Genomic DNA, 18,523 nt, shown 5'->3' with positions numbered 1-18,523 from the left:
CCTGGAGGATACGGGAACACAGCTTCTCATACACGCACACAGGTTAAAATGTACTTTTAACCCTCTTCTGTCACTGTCAACATGTCAAGTTTTACATTTTCATTACTGGACAATTTTCTTATGAGTCAATGTGACAACTCACTGAAGTTATTCGTGGCTGTAAAAAAGGAACCACTAAACTAAAGTCTATGACTCTGTCTGGGGAGACTGGCTATAAAAAAAAAAAAAAAAAATGCAACTTCTGTCGAAGAGAGCTAGAAACAGTGGGAGTAAACAGCACCACTCCTCTGTTGTCGCCATGGAGAGTTCCACTTCCTGTGTCCACTCCCAGGACAACGACAGCAGCTTTGGGTGAGACAGGAAGCGTAGCACGGGGGGCCTCGACATAACAACACCATCCATCATGCCATTGTTAATACATTTCACCTTCAACGAACGGTGCTTCTGATGTCATATTGAATTTAAAGACACATAAAGATTGAAAAGAAAGCATGATAACGGTGTTTCAGAAAAAAGTGGTGTTCTACATTTCATATTCAGCTAAATTTGTCGTCCCTCGCTGTCTCGTATGTTCGATTTCAGTCGTGCTCACGTTCACATTAAAGATTCAAAACTCAAATGATAACATCGACCAGGAGGACTGAGTAGCACAGCCGATGTTTACAAGAAGAAAATAATCTCGTTAAAAGAAGACGGTTTTCCACAATGCAACACAACCAGTCATGTGACATTTCAGACGCTCTCAGACAGACATGCAGTTACAACCGGGGCGACTCCACAACAGGCAGAACACCTTGTTTTTATCACTAATGGTGTTAAACTTTACAAAATGCCTGAAATAGCTTACTTAAAAAAATCCCTGTCAAAATCAGTTCAACAATAAAGGTTTACGCTGGACAACGTCTTCCTGTTTCCAAGGTCCAGTCGAAGCAGATGAGACGCCTTGAAAACCTGTCGTCTGTCTCCAACTCTGCATCTCTGTCCGACACACCGTCTTTAAGTTTCCTCTTACACCAGCCTTTGCTCTGGCTCTTTGAGCATCTACATAAACAAGATGTGTACTGTCTCATGACATCAGGGTGAACCAGCGAGCAGCTCAGTCCTCGCCAAAGCCATTAAAGTAAATATGTGTGAGTAATGTTTTATTGGTTCGCCGTTATCAGGAGCCGGTGATGTGGAGGATTCTTCAAGGGAACAGCCGGTGATTACAATAAAAGGCTTTACATACACAACAAAACCAATGCCCAATTAAATGTAGAAATCACAGATTATTAAAGCAAAACTCCTGCACATTTTTATAAACATGCCCGTGTCTGTTTTAACTGAGGAATTCCTTGTATCCCCCTTTATTCAATATTCTATAATTGCCTGAATTCTGGCCAAAAACAGCTACTGTAGATGAAGACACTGGTGTACTATGTACTGACTGCCGAGCTAAAATGTTGAAACAAGGCTCTAGCTCTTGGACTGACCTCGAGTTTGTGTTTTATTATTTTACAGAGTGGAAAAATGTTTTTCCTTTCTGACTCCGTTCTAGCTCTGGAAATATCAATATGACGCTGCACAGTGCAGATTGCACAGTACATTTGGCCGACTGAATAGGAAAAGTACACCACCCGGCAATAAAACAGGCCAGCAAATGGAAGGCACATCATCAACAGCTGTTGTTTGAAAGGTTGTGAACGCAGCCAGAAATGAAAATGATGCCGTCCAGTCTCTTAAAAACGATAATTCAATCAATACGGGTGAGTTTTAGAGGAGTAGTTGAAACATTTAAGCAGTAGAAGACGCCTGAAGTGAATTTGAATCTCGGTGGAAATTCGTCAACGCTTATAGCTGCAGCTAAAATAAGGCTCACGCGTAAATGCCAACTGAAACAACTGGATGAGACATGTATGTAAAGATCAGCGCTGCACATGAGTCTGATATGAACATGGAAAAGGGAAAAAAATGGTGCAGACAAGGCTTAGTAATGCACATGGAGTTCGAAGGTTCAGGAAGGGTTTGAGGAACACAACGACATGTTCAGGGTGTTGAACTGGCCTCCAAATTCCCCGGATCTGAATCCAACTGAACATCTGTGGGATGTGCCGGACAAGCAAGTCCAATCCATGATGGCCCCACCTCAGAATTTGCAAGACTTAAAGGATCTGCTGCGAACGTCATGGCGCCAGAAACCAAAGCAGAAAAGTTCTAGTTTATTTTTCAACTTTAAAAAGGCCCTGACAGTGGTTATTTCTCATACTTGTACACGACGATGAATCGCTTGGGTGGATGAAAAAGCTAAGGACAGAATCATTACTATACAAACTCTATTCAAAGAATTTGCTTGTAGTATTCAAGTAATCTTGAGCTGACAGTGTTCATTCTGGGCCTTTTTATAAATGAGAGGGCGAAAATACTACAAGAAACTATGGCAATTCAATTTATTTTCCTTTTTTAAATAACGCTTCTATCACTTTGCCTCTCCAGACCGGTCCGGTTGCAGCCAGCTAACCTGGAGCTGCACACGCTGTATGTACATCGAAATGACAAGAGGTACAAGAAAGTTATTTTCTCCTAATGAAAATCTCCTCTAAGGTTACAGTACCTCAAGGTTAGATGAAGATAAACTTCCTCAAAGATCCTTGTATGTTTTTGTTCAAACAATGAGAGACAGTCACAGCTGCTAGAAAGGAAATATGCACAGGGGGCGGTGGTTAAAGCCGACCACGTCGATTTAGCCCCTTAATGAGTCCTTTTCATTACTTTTTATTCATCCAGTAAATATACAAATGTCAAAAGCATAGTAAGCTGCTTGAGAAATAAAGAAAAAGACAAAAGAAAAAGGTTTTACTAGTTATTATATTTATCAAATTGACCCAGTAGATGAGATTTCTTTATGCAGTTTTCACTAAAAAAAATAAGGGAAGCGTATCAAAAGAAAACCGGGTTCAGCGTCATCTTTTAATGGTATAAAACATTCAGCAAAACTTGGTAAAAATGTGCGACAGGCAGCGCATGGCGAGGTGCTATCGAGCAGCAGGGCATAGAGTAGAGATGAAAGAAGAGGAGGAAGACAGTGAGGAAGTAGGAGGTATCATTGACCCGGATTATACACACTCCATTTCCCCCTCAGAAAGAGAGTCTGTTGGGCCAAACGGACTCATTCAGCCGCCTCTGGCCTCGGGGAAGACAGAGCCGAGGAGCGGTCAGGGCACCGGCGCACTCCTTCCAGAAACAATCGACACGTAAAAGCCAACGTAGCAACCAGCAGCGTGGCCGTGCGGACAAAAATATAAGACCTGAACACAAACAGGTGCCGCATCCACACGTATAACGGATAACAAGGTAACAGGGATCAGGATCTCGTCTGCAATCACACGCTCAGACTACGAGAGGCTGCAGATGCCAAGAGGACTCATCTCGTCTTTCACAGCTGAGTGGAGATGAGCAATAATGACTGTAGCTGCTCACAGAGCTCGGTGCCAAGATGCCCCCAAACCTCAGAGTGATGAACACGGATGTCCACCAGGAGATCAACATAGCTTCCTCTTTTGGAAACCTGAGCGCAGGTCAAGCTTGCAGACAAAAAACACTAAAGTATTTTTTTAAAAAAAGTTACTTTCCAACAATAATGTGCTGTCTTCATGGTCAATTATCTGCCAAAGGTTTCTTTTGTGAGGCATTGTGTAATGATACTCAGTGAAGACTTTTCCTTCAGGGCATTCAATACCTACCCGACAACTATTTCAAATACAATGGAATACATAAGTGAACACCAGTGATCAAAAGACAATGTTATGACTCAATATAACACATTTGGACGATGTAAAATTACATTCATGAGCATGTAGGACACAGTCAGCGGTCTAATTCTCTGAGAGCAGTAGGGGTTGTACCGGCTAGTCGACTTTACAGCTCTGCTATGGAGCTTTAAGCAGGAAGTCGACTAGTCGCCGATCTCGTGACAATAACAACACGGACGCCTCCTAGAAGACAGGTGAGAGGCCCAGTGGGTCATTGCAGCAAACTAGCAGCGGTTCATCAAATGTGTGTGGAAATACTTCGCTAAAGATTAAGCCCATTCTACCGTGACATGCAGAATATTGAAGTCAGTCCTGAAATACAACAAAACATACTACTGCAATACACACTCATCTGAATAGGCACCCGCTAACGCTAGCAGAGAGGCAACAGAGAGAAGGAGGCTGCAAATGCAAATCTTTGTCTAAAGTTATTAGACCTTTAGCTGCTATACAAAGAGAAGGATTCAGAGATATGCCGCTTTTTTTTTATCCTGGCTGCATTATCCTATCTAACAACACGCTGTGAAGTACTATTAAATGCTAATGACAGTGCCAATTTATATAGACTATACGTGTCAGCAGTGCACAGTATTGATAAGCTCGTGTTTATGTTCAGTTCTGTTGTGTTTTTATTAGTTGTTGCTGTGGTTGCAGAGTGTTTTTATTTTTGTGTTTATGGTGTTGACGTGGGCTATGGCCTACAGTAGCCCCTGTTCAAGCTTCCTTGCAGAAAAGCCTTCGTAGCTTCCCTGTGCGAGACGTTAGTTGACTAGACTTTTATCACATATTAGCCGACTTTAAAAAAGCGGAAGTCGTTCAAACACTAGTGAGCAGTTAATAATTAAAGCATCTATTTACATTTAACCTGTGATAAAAACAAGTTCAAGGCAATAAAAGTTAAAGTCTGCAGAGTCGGAATATCCAATATCCCAGTGAGTCCAGTTTTTTTTTCATTAAATATACTTTAGGGCCACTTTTCTGTGTGGTGCATGTTATATCATATTAAAGCACATTTAAGTTTAGTTGGTGGGCTTTTTTTTCTCTCCATTAAATCAGTTGAAGTTACAAATCTTTAGTCACAGCGAGATAAAAAGCAAACCAAATCTGAGAATCTCCAATCCGACACAGGAACAGTGCACTCCTTCACCGGCTGATAGTAATGACAGGTCATCAAGTCCAACTGTAGGTCTGCATGTTAGGCATTATTTTTAAGCACATCTGTTTAGCGTATTAGGAAAAAAACATGACCTGTAATTACAGGGCCGCGTTACAGAGGCTCTCACTGTCTTCTCTGAAGGTGGAGGGGGTGGTGGTGGGGGTGACTGCTGTCTTTCTGCCTTCAGAGAACCGCAGGCTTTTTGAAATCTGAGCCCGGCGGTGCAGCCGGAGCCGCAGCCGACCGAGAGACAGCGAGGGCTGCAGTGTGATGATAACGCAAGTTTGGTTGCTGGCTTCAAGGAGGATGACGGAAGATGTTGGAGAGAATCTCTGGAGAGGCTACGTTCATCAGTGATATGACCTCATGGGTTAATGCACGGCTATCTGAGGTGACGTTTAGAGCAACATGGCAATGAACATGGTGTTCAAGGTGAAAGGAAATACCATTTCAGCATTAAGCATTTTTAAAATGTAATGAAATAACCGTTCTGACAGCCCCAGAAACATGTGTGGTCTTGTTTTATTCTTCCAGTGAAAGATAGCAGCAGTAAAACATGACTAAGAGAGACAAGTATTGAGCCTCTCATCTAAAACACAACCCATTTTGTTCCACTGAGAAATAAACATGGATATCTCCACATTATCCATAAATTCCCAACTCTGTAAACACCAAACTTCGAAGCAAAACGATAAGTCTAGAAAGAGCTGTAAGCATCTCAAGCACATTTTTAGCAGCTATTAATCGTTTAACCGACTGATTGTTTGTTTGTGAATAAGACATAAATCACAATTTGCCATGTTGCCAAACTGATATTCTCATACTTCCTTACTTTGTCCACATAAAAGTCCAATAACTCAAAGACACTGGACTGTAGCTGCCGCCATGAAATTTTAGTGGGGAATTAATTGTCAGTCACATATTTCTGATTAATAATTTCACAGTCTTTGTATATATTCTTGTTTTCCGAATGTATTTCTTGTCTATATACTGTTACCACCTGGTCGCAAGTGGACGAAACAAGATGCCGTCTTTAAAGGAAAACCGCTCAAACCTCAAAAACTGAGAAGTAATGCAGAAATAGTGTCAGGTTTATGTCATTCCTCTTGATCTCATCCAGTAGCGGTGAGTGGAAAGGGTTAATAATAATAATAATAATAATTAAAGTTCACAACAGTCCTCTCTTTCTTCTCATTCACAACTTCGTAACTAGAAATTGCGTTGTGACGTGTTATATGATATAAATAGATAATATACTGCAATTTAATTGTGTAGAGGTTTCTTAGTAGTTTTATAATAAGCACAATATTCTTTTATTTTGCCTTTACATGTCTTACATTGAGCTACTCCATCGTTAGCTTGCTAACCGTTTGCCTTGGTGGTGTCTACCTGGCAACAGTTGCCTAGCAGCAGTCTTCTCACGACCTACGGTCACCACTTGAACGCCAAGCATTTCTGTGTACGAGACTTCCCGTGTCGTAACTGCGAGTTCATTTTGCATTTGAACTCAACAAATATTCTTTATATAAACTGTTTCAGCTCAGATAATTGTGCCAGGCATATCAACTTCAACAGGAAGTAGCACATTTGTGTGTCGGTTGTAGATTGTGTAGATTTACGTTTTAAATTCACAAATACTTCCAACAAAACACACCATGAATCCAGAGAATAAATCAGCACAAGAACAAACTACTTAGTGCACTCTCTGAACAATGCCTCATTGTCTCAGCTGAGAAGGTCACAAGAGTCCAGCCCTCCATGTGAACCCTTATTAAGCTCATACTGGCCTGGACTCTCCATCCCCAAAACTATGACAGCTGGCATTTGAGTCCACTTTCATAGCTCACCTGTTCTGTTCAGCCAGCATCAGACAAGTGGAGGAAAAGTATTCGCTAAGCTCCGACAGAGTCACCGTTAAGTGGGCTCTTTCCAGGCTGAGTGGAGGGACTTGGGACTTTGTGGAGACGGTAAGGACCCTCTAACTGTTTCCAAGGTGTCCCAACATAATCGCTCAACCAGACCACTCAGTCAGTGCAGTGAATGTGGGGGCGATCAGGATGAACGCAGGTAGGCAGACGGGGAAGTTAAACTGATCAGTGACGACTGATGAAGCTCTGCAAAAACAGCGCACTGCAAGGTTGAAACTCAGTGTTTGAAAGCTTGACATCGAACTTTAAAAAAAGGTTTTGCAAGCCTGCAGAGTGTCTGAATATTGTCAAACTTCTCTGTGTTTTCCCGTTGAAACCTTGTAAAGGCCTGTATCCGAAACCCCAGTCTCTGTTTGTTGAGAGACAAATCTTTCCATCTGCAACTTTAAAGCAGGAATACTTGAATCGACGGATAAAACTGTATTTTTCTGCCTTGTTGGAGGTCAGATTACACCCTTGCTCTCTCTCAGTGAGCACAAATCTGATACATAAAAGTCATTCAACGGTCTAAAAGTAAATAAAGTTTAAATATTAATAGATATCTGGTTGACTGAGTCTTTCTGAATTCATTCTACTTTCGGCGATAGACAGATAGACAAGGAGCTTCTGATCATAATTGCATGGCTAATTTTTAGAGTTAAGCGTAATCCTCAAGTAGCCTGTATCATCCACTCATTTACTGCAGTGATGCCTACAGTACAGATTAGACAGGGGGAGAAGAATACCAGCTATTAGTGAGGATGTCTCAGGCTGCATTCAGAATCCACCTTATCACAGTCTGTTTGCTGTCAGTTACCCACGGCTATCTCCACTCTTCCTCCCCTCCTGCCTCATCCTGACAGTGAACAGACTACTGTAAACCACCAGAGTTTCTCACAGATAAGCGCGCCAGCAAAGCGCAGACACCGACCGTTCTTCCTCGTGTTCCTCTACCGCGAAAACACAAATCACCTTAACGTTTTAACGCGCTGTGGCATAAATTAGCTGCCACACGAAGGCTTCGATGAATATGATCACACGTCTCGCTGATCGTTTCAGTGGTTTCGGGGCAGAATTGCTCTGCAAGTGGACGGTATTGTGCACCATTACACAACAGCACATGCCTGGGGATTAACGGAGGGCCCTGTCCTGTCTGTACCATGAGGCTGCAGGGGGCCAGTAGCTATTGTCACAGCTGTGTCACAACACACACGTGCACAAAAAATGAAATCAGCAAATCACAACTTTTAGCTTTTGGTTAAGTTTAATGTGTTCATGGACATCTGGAGGCTTCTGATGTTTAACGCACACGTACCAGTATGCACAGCTGTTAATGTAATGGAATTAGGTCTTCAGTGGTAAAGCTACATTAAAGTAACAATACAAAATATTCATCCTCTACCAACAGCAGCTTCTACACACATCAAACGGGCATAACATTATGACCACCTTCCTAATACTGCGTAGGTCTCCATTGTGCCTCCAAAACAGGACTCATCAGAGAATGGACATGGGCCTTCTGAGGGTGTCAATGTTGTTAGTGGGGGGCCTTTGGGTCCTATGGGGTGAGTGGAGGGGCCTCTGTGGATCATCCCACAGATACTTGATCAATTTGGGATCTAGTGAATTTGGAGGCCAGGTCAACACCTTGTGCTGTTCTTCATGTTTTTTTAGTTGTTCCTAAACCGTTTTTGTGTGTTTTCACCTGTGTCAGGCTGCATCTTGCTTGGGATGGCTGCTGCCATCAAAGAGTCTTATCGTTATCGCTATGGGATGGGGGTGCCTGGTCTGGTCTAGGTGGGTGCTACATGTCTAAGCAACATCCACGTGAATGCCTGGTGCAAAAGTTTCCCAGCAGAACATTTAATCGTCACAAGATGGTCAATGTCATTTACTTCTCCTGTCAGTGGTTATAATGTTATGGCTGATCAGTGCATATACCGACCTTCAACCTCACTGAATCGGCTGAAAAGCACCAGAAAAACTAAGATCACAGGCATTCACTGCCACCGACTATTTCATGGCACTGAGGATAGAAGTTCAGTTTAAAGGGACACAAACTGAGTTTCCATCCAAATCAGTGCAGTTTGTTCACCCAGTTACCCATTGTAATGAATTACAAGTCAAGCTTGCTTCATGTAAACAACATTGCAACAAAAAAAAAACACAATACACTTTCTTCTCCCCGTCTCACTCCCAGCTACTGTTAGCACCAGTGAGTTAATGAGGGGAAATGCAAAACGTGGGGAAGCTGAGCCTGTGAGGCCAAAGCCTCCCTCATATAATGGCCTACTAAAGAAAGGGAAGCTTTGTTCGCTGCAACACAAGCAGGTTCCTCTTTAATGACTTCATGTGCATGCCAATCACTTACACCACACAATCCCATCATGCGGGGGCAAAACACTTTTCAGGACACCCCCGATCATGTGAGTCTGCAGCATGTGACTGGTGTTCTCCCCAAAACAGAAGCTGAGATTCGGTTCAGCAGGTAAGACCACAGGGGATAATGATGGGAGTCGTTCAACGAGAAAAAGCAACAACGAAAAGAGCAGCTATAAAAACGTAATGCTATGTTTTATGTAGACTTCTTTAAGAATCAGGTGTTTTCAAATATCATGCAAAATGAAAACTGTTCCGCTGGAAATCTAAACATCATTAAACTGTGTGTTTACTATTGATTCTTGTTACTTAACACAGAGCAAATAGGAGCTATAGAACGCGTCGTGTTCAACCTGAAAAAGTCTTGGTTCAACTGTAGTCAACGCAACATAAATTATAACTTTAAAAGATGTACAAGTGGCTCCAAATTCATCTCTTTTTGAGATGCATGACGACATATGATCTGAAAGAATCTGACAACCTACGAAAGATTAAACACCTGAGGTGTAGCTGGGAGGCAAGGCATGACGCACAAAGTGACAAAACTGTAAGTAATTCACTGTTTCCTCAAGGAAGCACAGATTATGCAGCTGTCAAAAAAAAAAAGTTTAGTTCTCCTAAGCATTCCCGCTTGAGCTCCTGCAAAGACTCAAATCTGAGCTTTCCAATCTCCTAAACCACAGCTCCAAGCTTTCAGGTGGTGCCGGCGATATCGCTCAATACGGCTTGATGTGATACAAAACTGAGGCCAGTCCCTTTAGAAATAGCAGACGCAGGGCCTGCAGGGTGTCAGATGTCAACAGAGACCATTTGCTGGAGTCTCAGCCCCGGCCGCCTCTCATGCTACAGCAGCTGTGTCTTCTCAGACCTCACATTCCTGCAGGACAGGCCCACTTCACTCTCATCACCTGTGGTGATCTGAGAGCGGGACGAGTGCCGAAGGAAACCTCGTTGAATTTTCCTCAATTTTAGCAGAAAACAATTACACGCTTTCTCACAAAATTACAACACATGCAGAAAAAGTACAACACCACAACATCTGTGAATAACTGTGAATCTGTAGGAGCTGTAGGATGCTTCGTAAGTAAGATACACACACTTGCCAGTTTATTAGGTACAGTAGTGAAAATGAATGCACTCTGATATAAAAGTCCTGCAATAAATCTTGGTTTTATGGCTGTTATATAAATATATTAGAGCTACAGGTGGCAACTCAACTATATGATCATTTTGGAGGATGTAGTTTGTGGTGCTGTTAAACTGCACTGAATTAAAACCAAAGCGTTTTTGTTATTTAGATTACTCCACCGACTAAAATGGAGTTGTCAAAATAATAGAAACATGTGTCAGTTCAGCGCATACACAGTTCAGTATTACTGCAAACTACAGCCATCAGAATGAAAACACAGTTGAATCAACAGTTCTCTGTTATTTTAAACAAAAGCCGAACGCCTCAACCTTCATGAAGATGGGATTTAGTGCAGGACTGTTTAATTATAATGCATTTGTTTTCATTGGTGCACCTAATGCACTGGCAAGACAGTGTTATTGTCACAAAAAAAAAAAAAGAGAAATGATGAGGAGTGCTACCCAGTCCAGAGGGAGAACTTTGCTGCATCTGGTTTTACATCCCTCTCTTTAATAAGGGAAGTTTAAAATGTCAGGTGCAAAAGGTGCAGTCGCTATAAATTCATGCACAATGTAGGTCAAAGCATACAAGAAGGAACACTGAACAGATAAAATAGTCACTCAGGAGCCCTGAAGCCACACACTGCAGAGAAGCAGGACGTCTTGTCCGAAGTCGACTCTCTGTGCGCGCTGACAGACAGAGACGTGCACCGATGATTCAGCAGCTTCTTCACCCCGTTAGCCCTCGCTGTACAATTACGGCTGCTTTGCAGTCACTGCATTATAAGCTGCACTGTCTGACCTCCACTAAATAATACATGTAAACATTTACCCCACCGTGCAGCAATCGAGACACGCAAAGCAGCACGCCCCTGCTTCCCATTTCTTAATAACCATGTATGCAAAAAAACACCTGATCCTGTCAGATGTGTTTGTCCTGTGAAGCTTCAAGTAGGTTACATGCATTTATGCTGCATCATCCTCTGTGTGTGTGTGTGTGTGTGTGTGTGTGTGTGTGTTCTATCTTGTCTCTTTGTTATGTCTCACCTGTTTGCCTGATGCAAAGAGAATTAGACAGATCAAAATGAGGTTTTTGTCCAACAAATTTGTTTGATATTTTCCTTTCGTAGGAATATAAACTCACTTGCCAAAACATTAGGTACACCAGTGACAACAAATGCATTCCAATATAACAGTCCTGCACTGAATCTCAGCTTCATGAAGGCTGTGGTGTTCAGCATTTGCTTAAAATAACTGTCGATTCAACTGCATTTTTATTCTGGACACTGCGGTTTGTAGTGCTATCGAATTGTAGTGTTTTGTCACCTTTTTTTGTTGTGTTGACAACCCCATTTTAGTCAGTGGGCTAGGCCAAATAACAGAAACACATTTAATGCAATAGTTTAAACAGCACCACAAACTACATCCTCCAAAATCATCATACAGTTGAACTAACACCTAAACTCAACACTGCACCAGGCATGAAGAGAAATTCAGTGCAAACCTCTCATAACAGAGTGCACTGGTTTTCACTAGTGTACCTAATGAACTGGCCAGTGGGTGTATTTGGTGGCTTTAGATGTTAAAATGTGACATGACACATCAGTGAGTAGTTTTTTTGTCCCCCAAGCTCACACCATCTAACTACTCATCTAACAAAAGCACCTACTGAACACAAACATACGCCTCAGAAAAAGTATTGAATGAAAACAATGTTGCAGATGAGACAAGAGCAGAGGAACAAGTTTGCTGCAAAAGACTTGAGGTGATTCACGGATCCAGCCTGTCGTCCCGCAGCGGGGCAGCCCACCGCACACCAGCGTCCAACTACCAAACATCACTCTTACCTCCAGATCGGGCGCTGAAGTCAATTTGAAGTGGGGACTCAAGTTGGTCGTCTCTTGCCAGGCTTCGCTGCTGAGCCACACACGCACACTTGGTAGTCAAGTAAAATTACTATTTAATTCCCTACTGCGTTCCCACTGAATTAATTTCTTTCCTTCTCTCTCCAGCGGCGCGCATCAGAGCCTCGAAATTCAAGTCCGCGCAGAAAACTCGCGCATTGTTATTTTTTTTCTTTTAATTATTATTATTTAATCCGAGCGTGGTCGCAGTTTGGTTGTGATTAAAAAGCAGTCCTCCGCTGCTCGCTCAGCTCGCTGGCTGAAAACTCCTCTTTGCCTTGCTAATCAGAGTGCGGCCACTCTCAGGCGCGCAGCGGCTGCGCGTTCACGCCGCTCATGGGCGGGGACAATATCCAGAGGGGAGGACGGAACTGAATAACAGGAAGTAGAGGCAGGAAATAACACGAGAACCACGTACGCACTGCACACCACACGCTTTTATTATAAAGAATAAACCCATTATTAGGGTCAATTTTGCGTTTATAAAACAAATTTATGCTCAGAGTTAAACATATTTCTACACACACGGCTGTCTTTTATATTATACAACTCTAAAATATAAGCATTGATAACATTCCTGTGCTTGTACGTAGTGAAAAAGACCGTTAGCCTTTCAGTAAAGCTACTGCGTAGGTACCCGGATGAAAACAGCCAATAGAAGGCGAGTTTGTCTCCACCCTACTGTCGCAAAATGTTTACGGTTTACATGTAGCGGTTTACGTTAGTCATACTATGAGGGGCAACTCTGCAGATTTCGTGGTACTTTTTATCTGAATGTGTCTTTTTCAGGTATGGACATTATGTGAACCGCTTGAGTTTTTATTCGCCTGTTCGTGGTTTGTGTTTTACAGATTAAAACCCACTGTTTAGGTGAGTTGTTTCGCTTCGTATGATGATGAAAGTGGCAGTTAGCTAGCTAGCAGTGAAATGACTGCTGCCAAAAACGATGAACGAACGCACTGCAGTAATGTGATAGTCCGCAGTGGATTTATGGCCGAGCCAACGCCGTCTAATACATTTAAAACTAATTTGAATTTAAACAACTCCAGGTAACCCGTTACAGTGAGTAACTGCTGATATCAACGAATGAACCTGATCCAAACTCACAGTATGTGTGTAAACTTTGTTTTTAGATTGACTATAATAGATATAAGACATCTTAACCCCCCTGCAGCGTTGCTGTTTAATTGTATTTGTGTCATCGTGTTCTGGATGAAAACTGCAACTACTCAAAGTTTTCTGAGTGCCAAACATGCTACTGCTGAATGTATAATTAACAGATCTTTGCTCCAACTGATTATTTGATGCAAAAAGTACTAAAACTTGGTAAATGATGCCCATTCCTTTTTTTTAATAACGCAAAATGACTCCTTGGTGTTGCTTGTTATATACAGCAGGTAGTCCAGTTTCATCAGTTGACTTCCTGGGATTGTTTCTACAGATTGTTAAAATGTACCCACATGACTCTCACAAGTTTCTAAAGGTTGAAATAGTTTGTTTTGTACAAATCAGTCCTAAATAGATTCAGTTTACAGTCAAATAAGACAAAAAACAGCAGCTAATTGTCACAGTTAAGACGATAGACGCAATGTTTTTGCTTGATAAATGACTAAAACAGTAAATGTATTATCAAAGTATGCAAAAATCAAGGTTGAGTTTTATTATAAGACATTTCACCATCATCTAAGCAACTTCCTTAGCTGTCCATGACTCGTGGATAGTTTAGGTTTGTATTTGGAACATTTAGGTCCTGTTGCCTTTGTTTTAGCTTTTGTTTTTATACGCCTTGACCTGGATGCCTGAGAACCTTCACAGGCATACCATCAAATAATTTCCTAATTATTCAGTTAAACATTTGTCTGTTTTTTTCCAGACTGACACACTCTGACTGTGCGGGAGGATGGACCCTGTAGTGCTGAGCTACAAGGACAGTCTGCTGCGGCGTTCTGATGTGTCCTTACTGGAGGGACCTTACTGGCTCAATGACCAGGTCATTGGTTTTGCCTTTGAATACTTTGCTGCCGAGCGCTTCAGAGTCCTGGGGGAGGCCTTCAACTTCATCAGCCCAGAGGTCACGCAGTTCATCAAGTGTGCTTCTTGCCCTGATGAGTTAGCCCTCTTTTTGGAGCCGCTGGATCTTTCGTCTCGTCACTGGGTTTTTCTAGCTGTTAACGACAACTCCAACCAGACGGCTGGGGGATCCCACTGGAGCCTTCTGCTCTACCATCACAACTCCAACCACTTTTCCCACTATGACTCTCAAAATGGCAGCAATTCAGTTCACGCACGTCGAATTGCCAGCAAGTTAGAGCCTTTCTTGGGCGCTGGGAGAAAAGCGTTGTTCGTAGAGGAGAACTGCCCATCACAGCAGAACAGCTATGACTGTGGCATGTATGTAATCTGTATCGCTGAGGCCTTGTGTGAGAAGGCCAAGGTGGAAGGCTCACCGCGCCTTCCTGTGCAAATCATCACCCCAGCCTACATCACCCAGAAGAGGGCTGAATGGTGCAGACTGATCCAGAGTCTAGCTCAGAATGACCTCTGCTGCTCTCTGCCTTTCCCTTAGCACGTTGACTGCCTCTTGTTATATGCAGAGCAGCTGTCGGTCCCTACATATCTACTGCTGGAGAATCTGAATGCACTCCTTGAAAACAGTATATTACTATATATAAAACATATTTCTATTACCGTCTCTATAATACTCAGTAATAGGAAAAAACATAATAAAAAAAACAAAGCAATGTCTCAAATCTAATTGAGAGAGCTGTTGGTGTTATGTTCATCCCATGTACATGGACAGCAACATACAGTATGTATACAAGAACACCAGCATGCCTATAAAAAGGAACTTTCTCTCTTGTACATGTGTAGTTCGGATGGAGAAGATGTCAAGTGGAAGAGGAGGCACAGACCTTTCATTTCTCCTTTTTATTAGTTTGGAGCGAATGTAGACATGTTTACACAGATTATTGCTCAGGGTCATTTTAAATGAACTGAATTGACAATAAGAATGTGCACATTACTACTGTATGCCACACATTCATTTTGTGTTTTGAAACAGTTGAAATACTCTGCCTGGCCCATAAAAAATAAAAATAAATAAAAGTCGCCACCTGGATTTAACTAAACAAATAGGTACGAGCCTCTTGTTGGATAATTACTGCATGGGTGATTATCTTTCAGCTGGCAACAAGTTATTTAACTCCAACTGATGCAATGAGTAGCTTCTAATTTCTTAAACAACCATGTCTAAAGACGCATCCCGTGGTTGTGGAAAAGATGTTCAGGGTCAAATCATCAATCAAGCAGAGAAAACATCTAAGGAAATTGAAGAAACTACTAAAATTGGGTTAAGAACTGTCCAACACATTATTAAAAACGGGAAGGATAGTGGGGAACCACCGTGTTCCAGGAAGAAATGTGGTCGGAAAAAAATCCTGATTGATCGTGGTCTGTGATCACATAAACGCTTGAAATCTAATCAAAGAAAAACAACAGTAGAACTCGGGTCTATGCTTAATTAGTGAAAGTAAGAGCATTTCAACACGTACAATGTGAAAGGAACTCAAGGGATTGGGACTGAACAGCTGTGTAGTCTTAAGAAGAAGGTCATGTGTTCTGATGAGTCCAGATTTACCCTGTTCCAGAGTGATGGGGGCATCAGGATAGGAAGAGAGGCAGATGAAGTGATGCACCCATCATGTCTAGTGTCTACTGTACAAGCCTGTGGGGGCAGTGCTATGATCTGGGGTTGCTGCAGTTGCTCAGGTCTAGGTTCAGCAACATTATGTGTCCAAAGAATGAGGTCAGCTGACTACCTGAATATACTGAATGACCAGGTTATTCCATCAGTGGATTTTTTCTTCCCTGATGTTCACGGGCATATTCCAAGATGACAATGCCAGGATTCATCGGGCTCAAATTGTGAAAGAGTGGTTCAGGGAGCATGAGACATCATTTTCACACATGGATTGGCCACAGAGTCCAGACCTTAACCCCATTGAGTATCTTTGGGATGTGCTGGAGAAGGCTTTGTGCAGTGGTCAGACTCTCCCATCATCAATACAAGATCTTGGTGAAAAATGAATGCAACACTGGATGGAAATAAATCTGGTGACACTGCAGAGGCTTATTGAAACAATGCCATGTAATCAAATCTAAAGGCGGTCCAATGAAATATTTGAGTGTGTGACCTTTTGTTTTTTTTGGTTGCGACTCCTTTTTTTTTGGCCAGGCAGTGTAATTTAGCTGTGTGAGTGTAAGACATGCGCTGAGTGTTTATGGGACAAAAGGCAGTGTTGAGTGATGGAATGTGTGTTATGGTCTCACAAAAAGTATCAAACTTATTGTCTGCTGAAATAATAAATGTGACCGTTGTCACAATTTTGTTGACGAAATCAGTCAAAATTCTGTGTTTTTAAGTAAGATCCCATCTGTCTCCCTATACTGAATTCGAGTCTTGCTTAAGTAAATGTGTTTCTCATCAGGAAAGTTTTAAATATATAATAACCCCCCTGAAGAAACCACACATATGCACATTTACTGAAGCATGAGATTTTTGTTATTGTTTGCCGAAGGGAAGACAAAAGCTTCACTTTAAGGCTGCAGATTAATCAGAACCAGTGACGCAGTGACTCATGTCAATTACAGAAAATAGTTTCTAGATAGTTTCCTTACTTTTAAGGAGCATTTTAGTTTTCATGAGTAAAAAGCACAAAGACAGAATTACAGAAGCTGTGACTAATAACAAAAATACATTATAAATTAAGTTGTATAAGTATTAGAACATGAAAAAGCATTCAAAACACACTCTAATAGGCGGTTTATACTTCTGCATTAAGTTGACAGAGGCTACAGACACAGCGCCAACTGGCATTTGGGTGGTGGTCTGGTCACAAGTATAAATGGCTAGAAACAATGTGATCAGTACACAAATGTTGTATTTTAAGAGATATGAACACCATAATTACTGAGCATTAATGGAAAATCCCAAGAACTGAAGGGTGGAATAAAAGAATAAGATTAAAGGACAAAGAGTAAACTTCATTTTCATTCATTCATTCATCTTCTGTAACCGCTGGTTCCTGTTAAGGGTCGCGGGGTCTGCTGGAGCCTATCCCAGCTGTCATTGGGCGAGAGGCGGGGTACACCCTGGACAGAGGGAGACAGACAACCATTCACACTCACACTCACACCTACGGCCAATTTAGAATCACCAATTAACCTAACCAGCATGTCTTTGGACGGTGGGAGGAAGCCGGAGTACCCGGAGAGAACCCACGCAGACACAGGGAGAACAAGCAAACTCCATACAAAAAGGCCCAGTCGGCTCATGGATTCGAACCCTGGACCTTCTTGCTGTGAGGCATCTGTGCAAACCACCTCGCCAATGTGCCGCCCTCAATTAATTTTTAATGCAGTTGTATTTACAAATTGTGTCAAGATGCTTTACACGACCCAGATCCTGAAACCCCCATAGGAAGCACTAAGGTGATAGTGGCAAGAAAAACTCACTTTTAAGAAGACGGAAACCTCGAGTAGAGCCCTACTCAAAGAGGGAGGGGGCATCTGCTTGAAGCCAGCTGGATAGAGACAGAAAAAAAAAAGGAACAGAAGAGAGCAGTAGAAAGAAGCAGATTAATTCTTACATACATGTGGATAAAGCATACAGCATGTAAACATGATACAAACAACACTACATGATACTAGTTGATGCAATATGGATCAAAAGGATAGATTAAACCAGCATTCACAGAAAATCTTAGTAGCTATGATGATATTACAGCAGAGTAGGCTGCTATGACATATGCACATAGAAGATATAAACAGGTCAGAGAATTATGCGTAACATTTAGATAGGAATAGATAACTGTAATCAGTGAACACTGGTTTTGCTTGTTGGGGCCAGGACCACAGATGAGAAACATGCAAGAAATCTGCAGCAGATTACAGAGCTGAAACACACTTTCATCTCTCAACTATATTCATTTTATGTTCCTTTGCACGAAGAAAAGCCTCAAAAATCTCCAACAATACAACTGCCTGAAGAGTCCCAACCTAGAAAAGGTGGGTCACAGTACACCATGTTATCCAGCATTATGCTTTGAATTAAAAAAAAAAAAAAAAAGGCCCAGAGAAAGAACAAAACGTTCAAACCTTTACAAATCATGGACAGGCTGTGATGTTTAACATATTTATGAGCAGGCCTTTCTGTTCGAGTCAGAGCAGGGTTCACTCCAACGCCAACCACCAGCAGCTAAA

The 18,523-nt window shown here is 41.9% G+C and overlaps 2 protein-coding genes across 4 annotated transcripts in view; one reads left to right on the top strand and one right to left on the bottom strand.

Moving 5' to 3' along the window:
- Positions 1-12,552, bottom strand: part of myo9aa (myosin IXAa) — a 108,031-nt gene extending 95,479 nt beyond the window's left edge. For both annotated transcript variants that reach the window (XM_084541165.1, XM_084541166.1), the window contains exon 1: positions 12,206-12,552. The gene's annotated coding sequence lies outside the window, so the exon portion shown is untranslated. The remainder of the gene's footprint in view (positions 1-12,205) is intronic.
- Positions 12,553-12,860: 308 nt separating this feature from the next.
- senp8 (SUMO peptidase family member, NEDD8 specific) lies at positions 12,861-16,893 on the top strand. 2 transcript variants are annotated; one of them, XM_084574970.1, is made up of 2 exons: positions 12,861-13,051; positions 14,136-16,893. In XM_084574970.1, the coding sequence occupies exon 2, from the start codon at positions 14,163-14,165 to the stop codon at positions 14,826-14,828; it is 666 nt and encodes a 221-aa protein (XP_084431096.1). In that variant the 5' UTR covers positions 12,861-13,051; positions 14,136-14,162; the 3' UTR covers positions 14,829-16,893. The 2 variants fall into 2 exon arrangements, with proteins under 2 accessions (XP_084431096.1, XP_084431095.1); XM_084574969.1 differs by having other exon boundaries at positions 12,861-13,132.
- The last annotated feature ends 1,630 nt before the right edge of the window (positions 16,894-18,523 follow it).

The sequence above is a fragment of the Chelon labrosus genome, assembly GCF_963514085.1.
Source record: "Chelon labrosus genome assembly, chromosome: 3".
Taxonomy (NCBI): Eukaryota; Metazoa; Chordata; class Actinopteri; order Mugiliformes; family Mugilidae; genus Chelon; species Chelon labrosus.
The sequence above is the reverse complement of the archived record's forward strand: the minus strand, read 5'-3'. Positions and strand labels throughout refer to the sequence as shown.

Bases quoted from the DNA above. Each gene is read 5' to 3' on its own strand.
- senp8 (XM_084574970.1), top strand. From the start codon at position 14,163: ATGGACCCTGTAGTGCTGAGCTACAAGGACAGTCTGCTGCGGCGTTCT.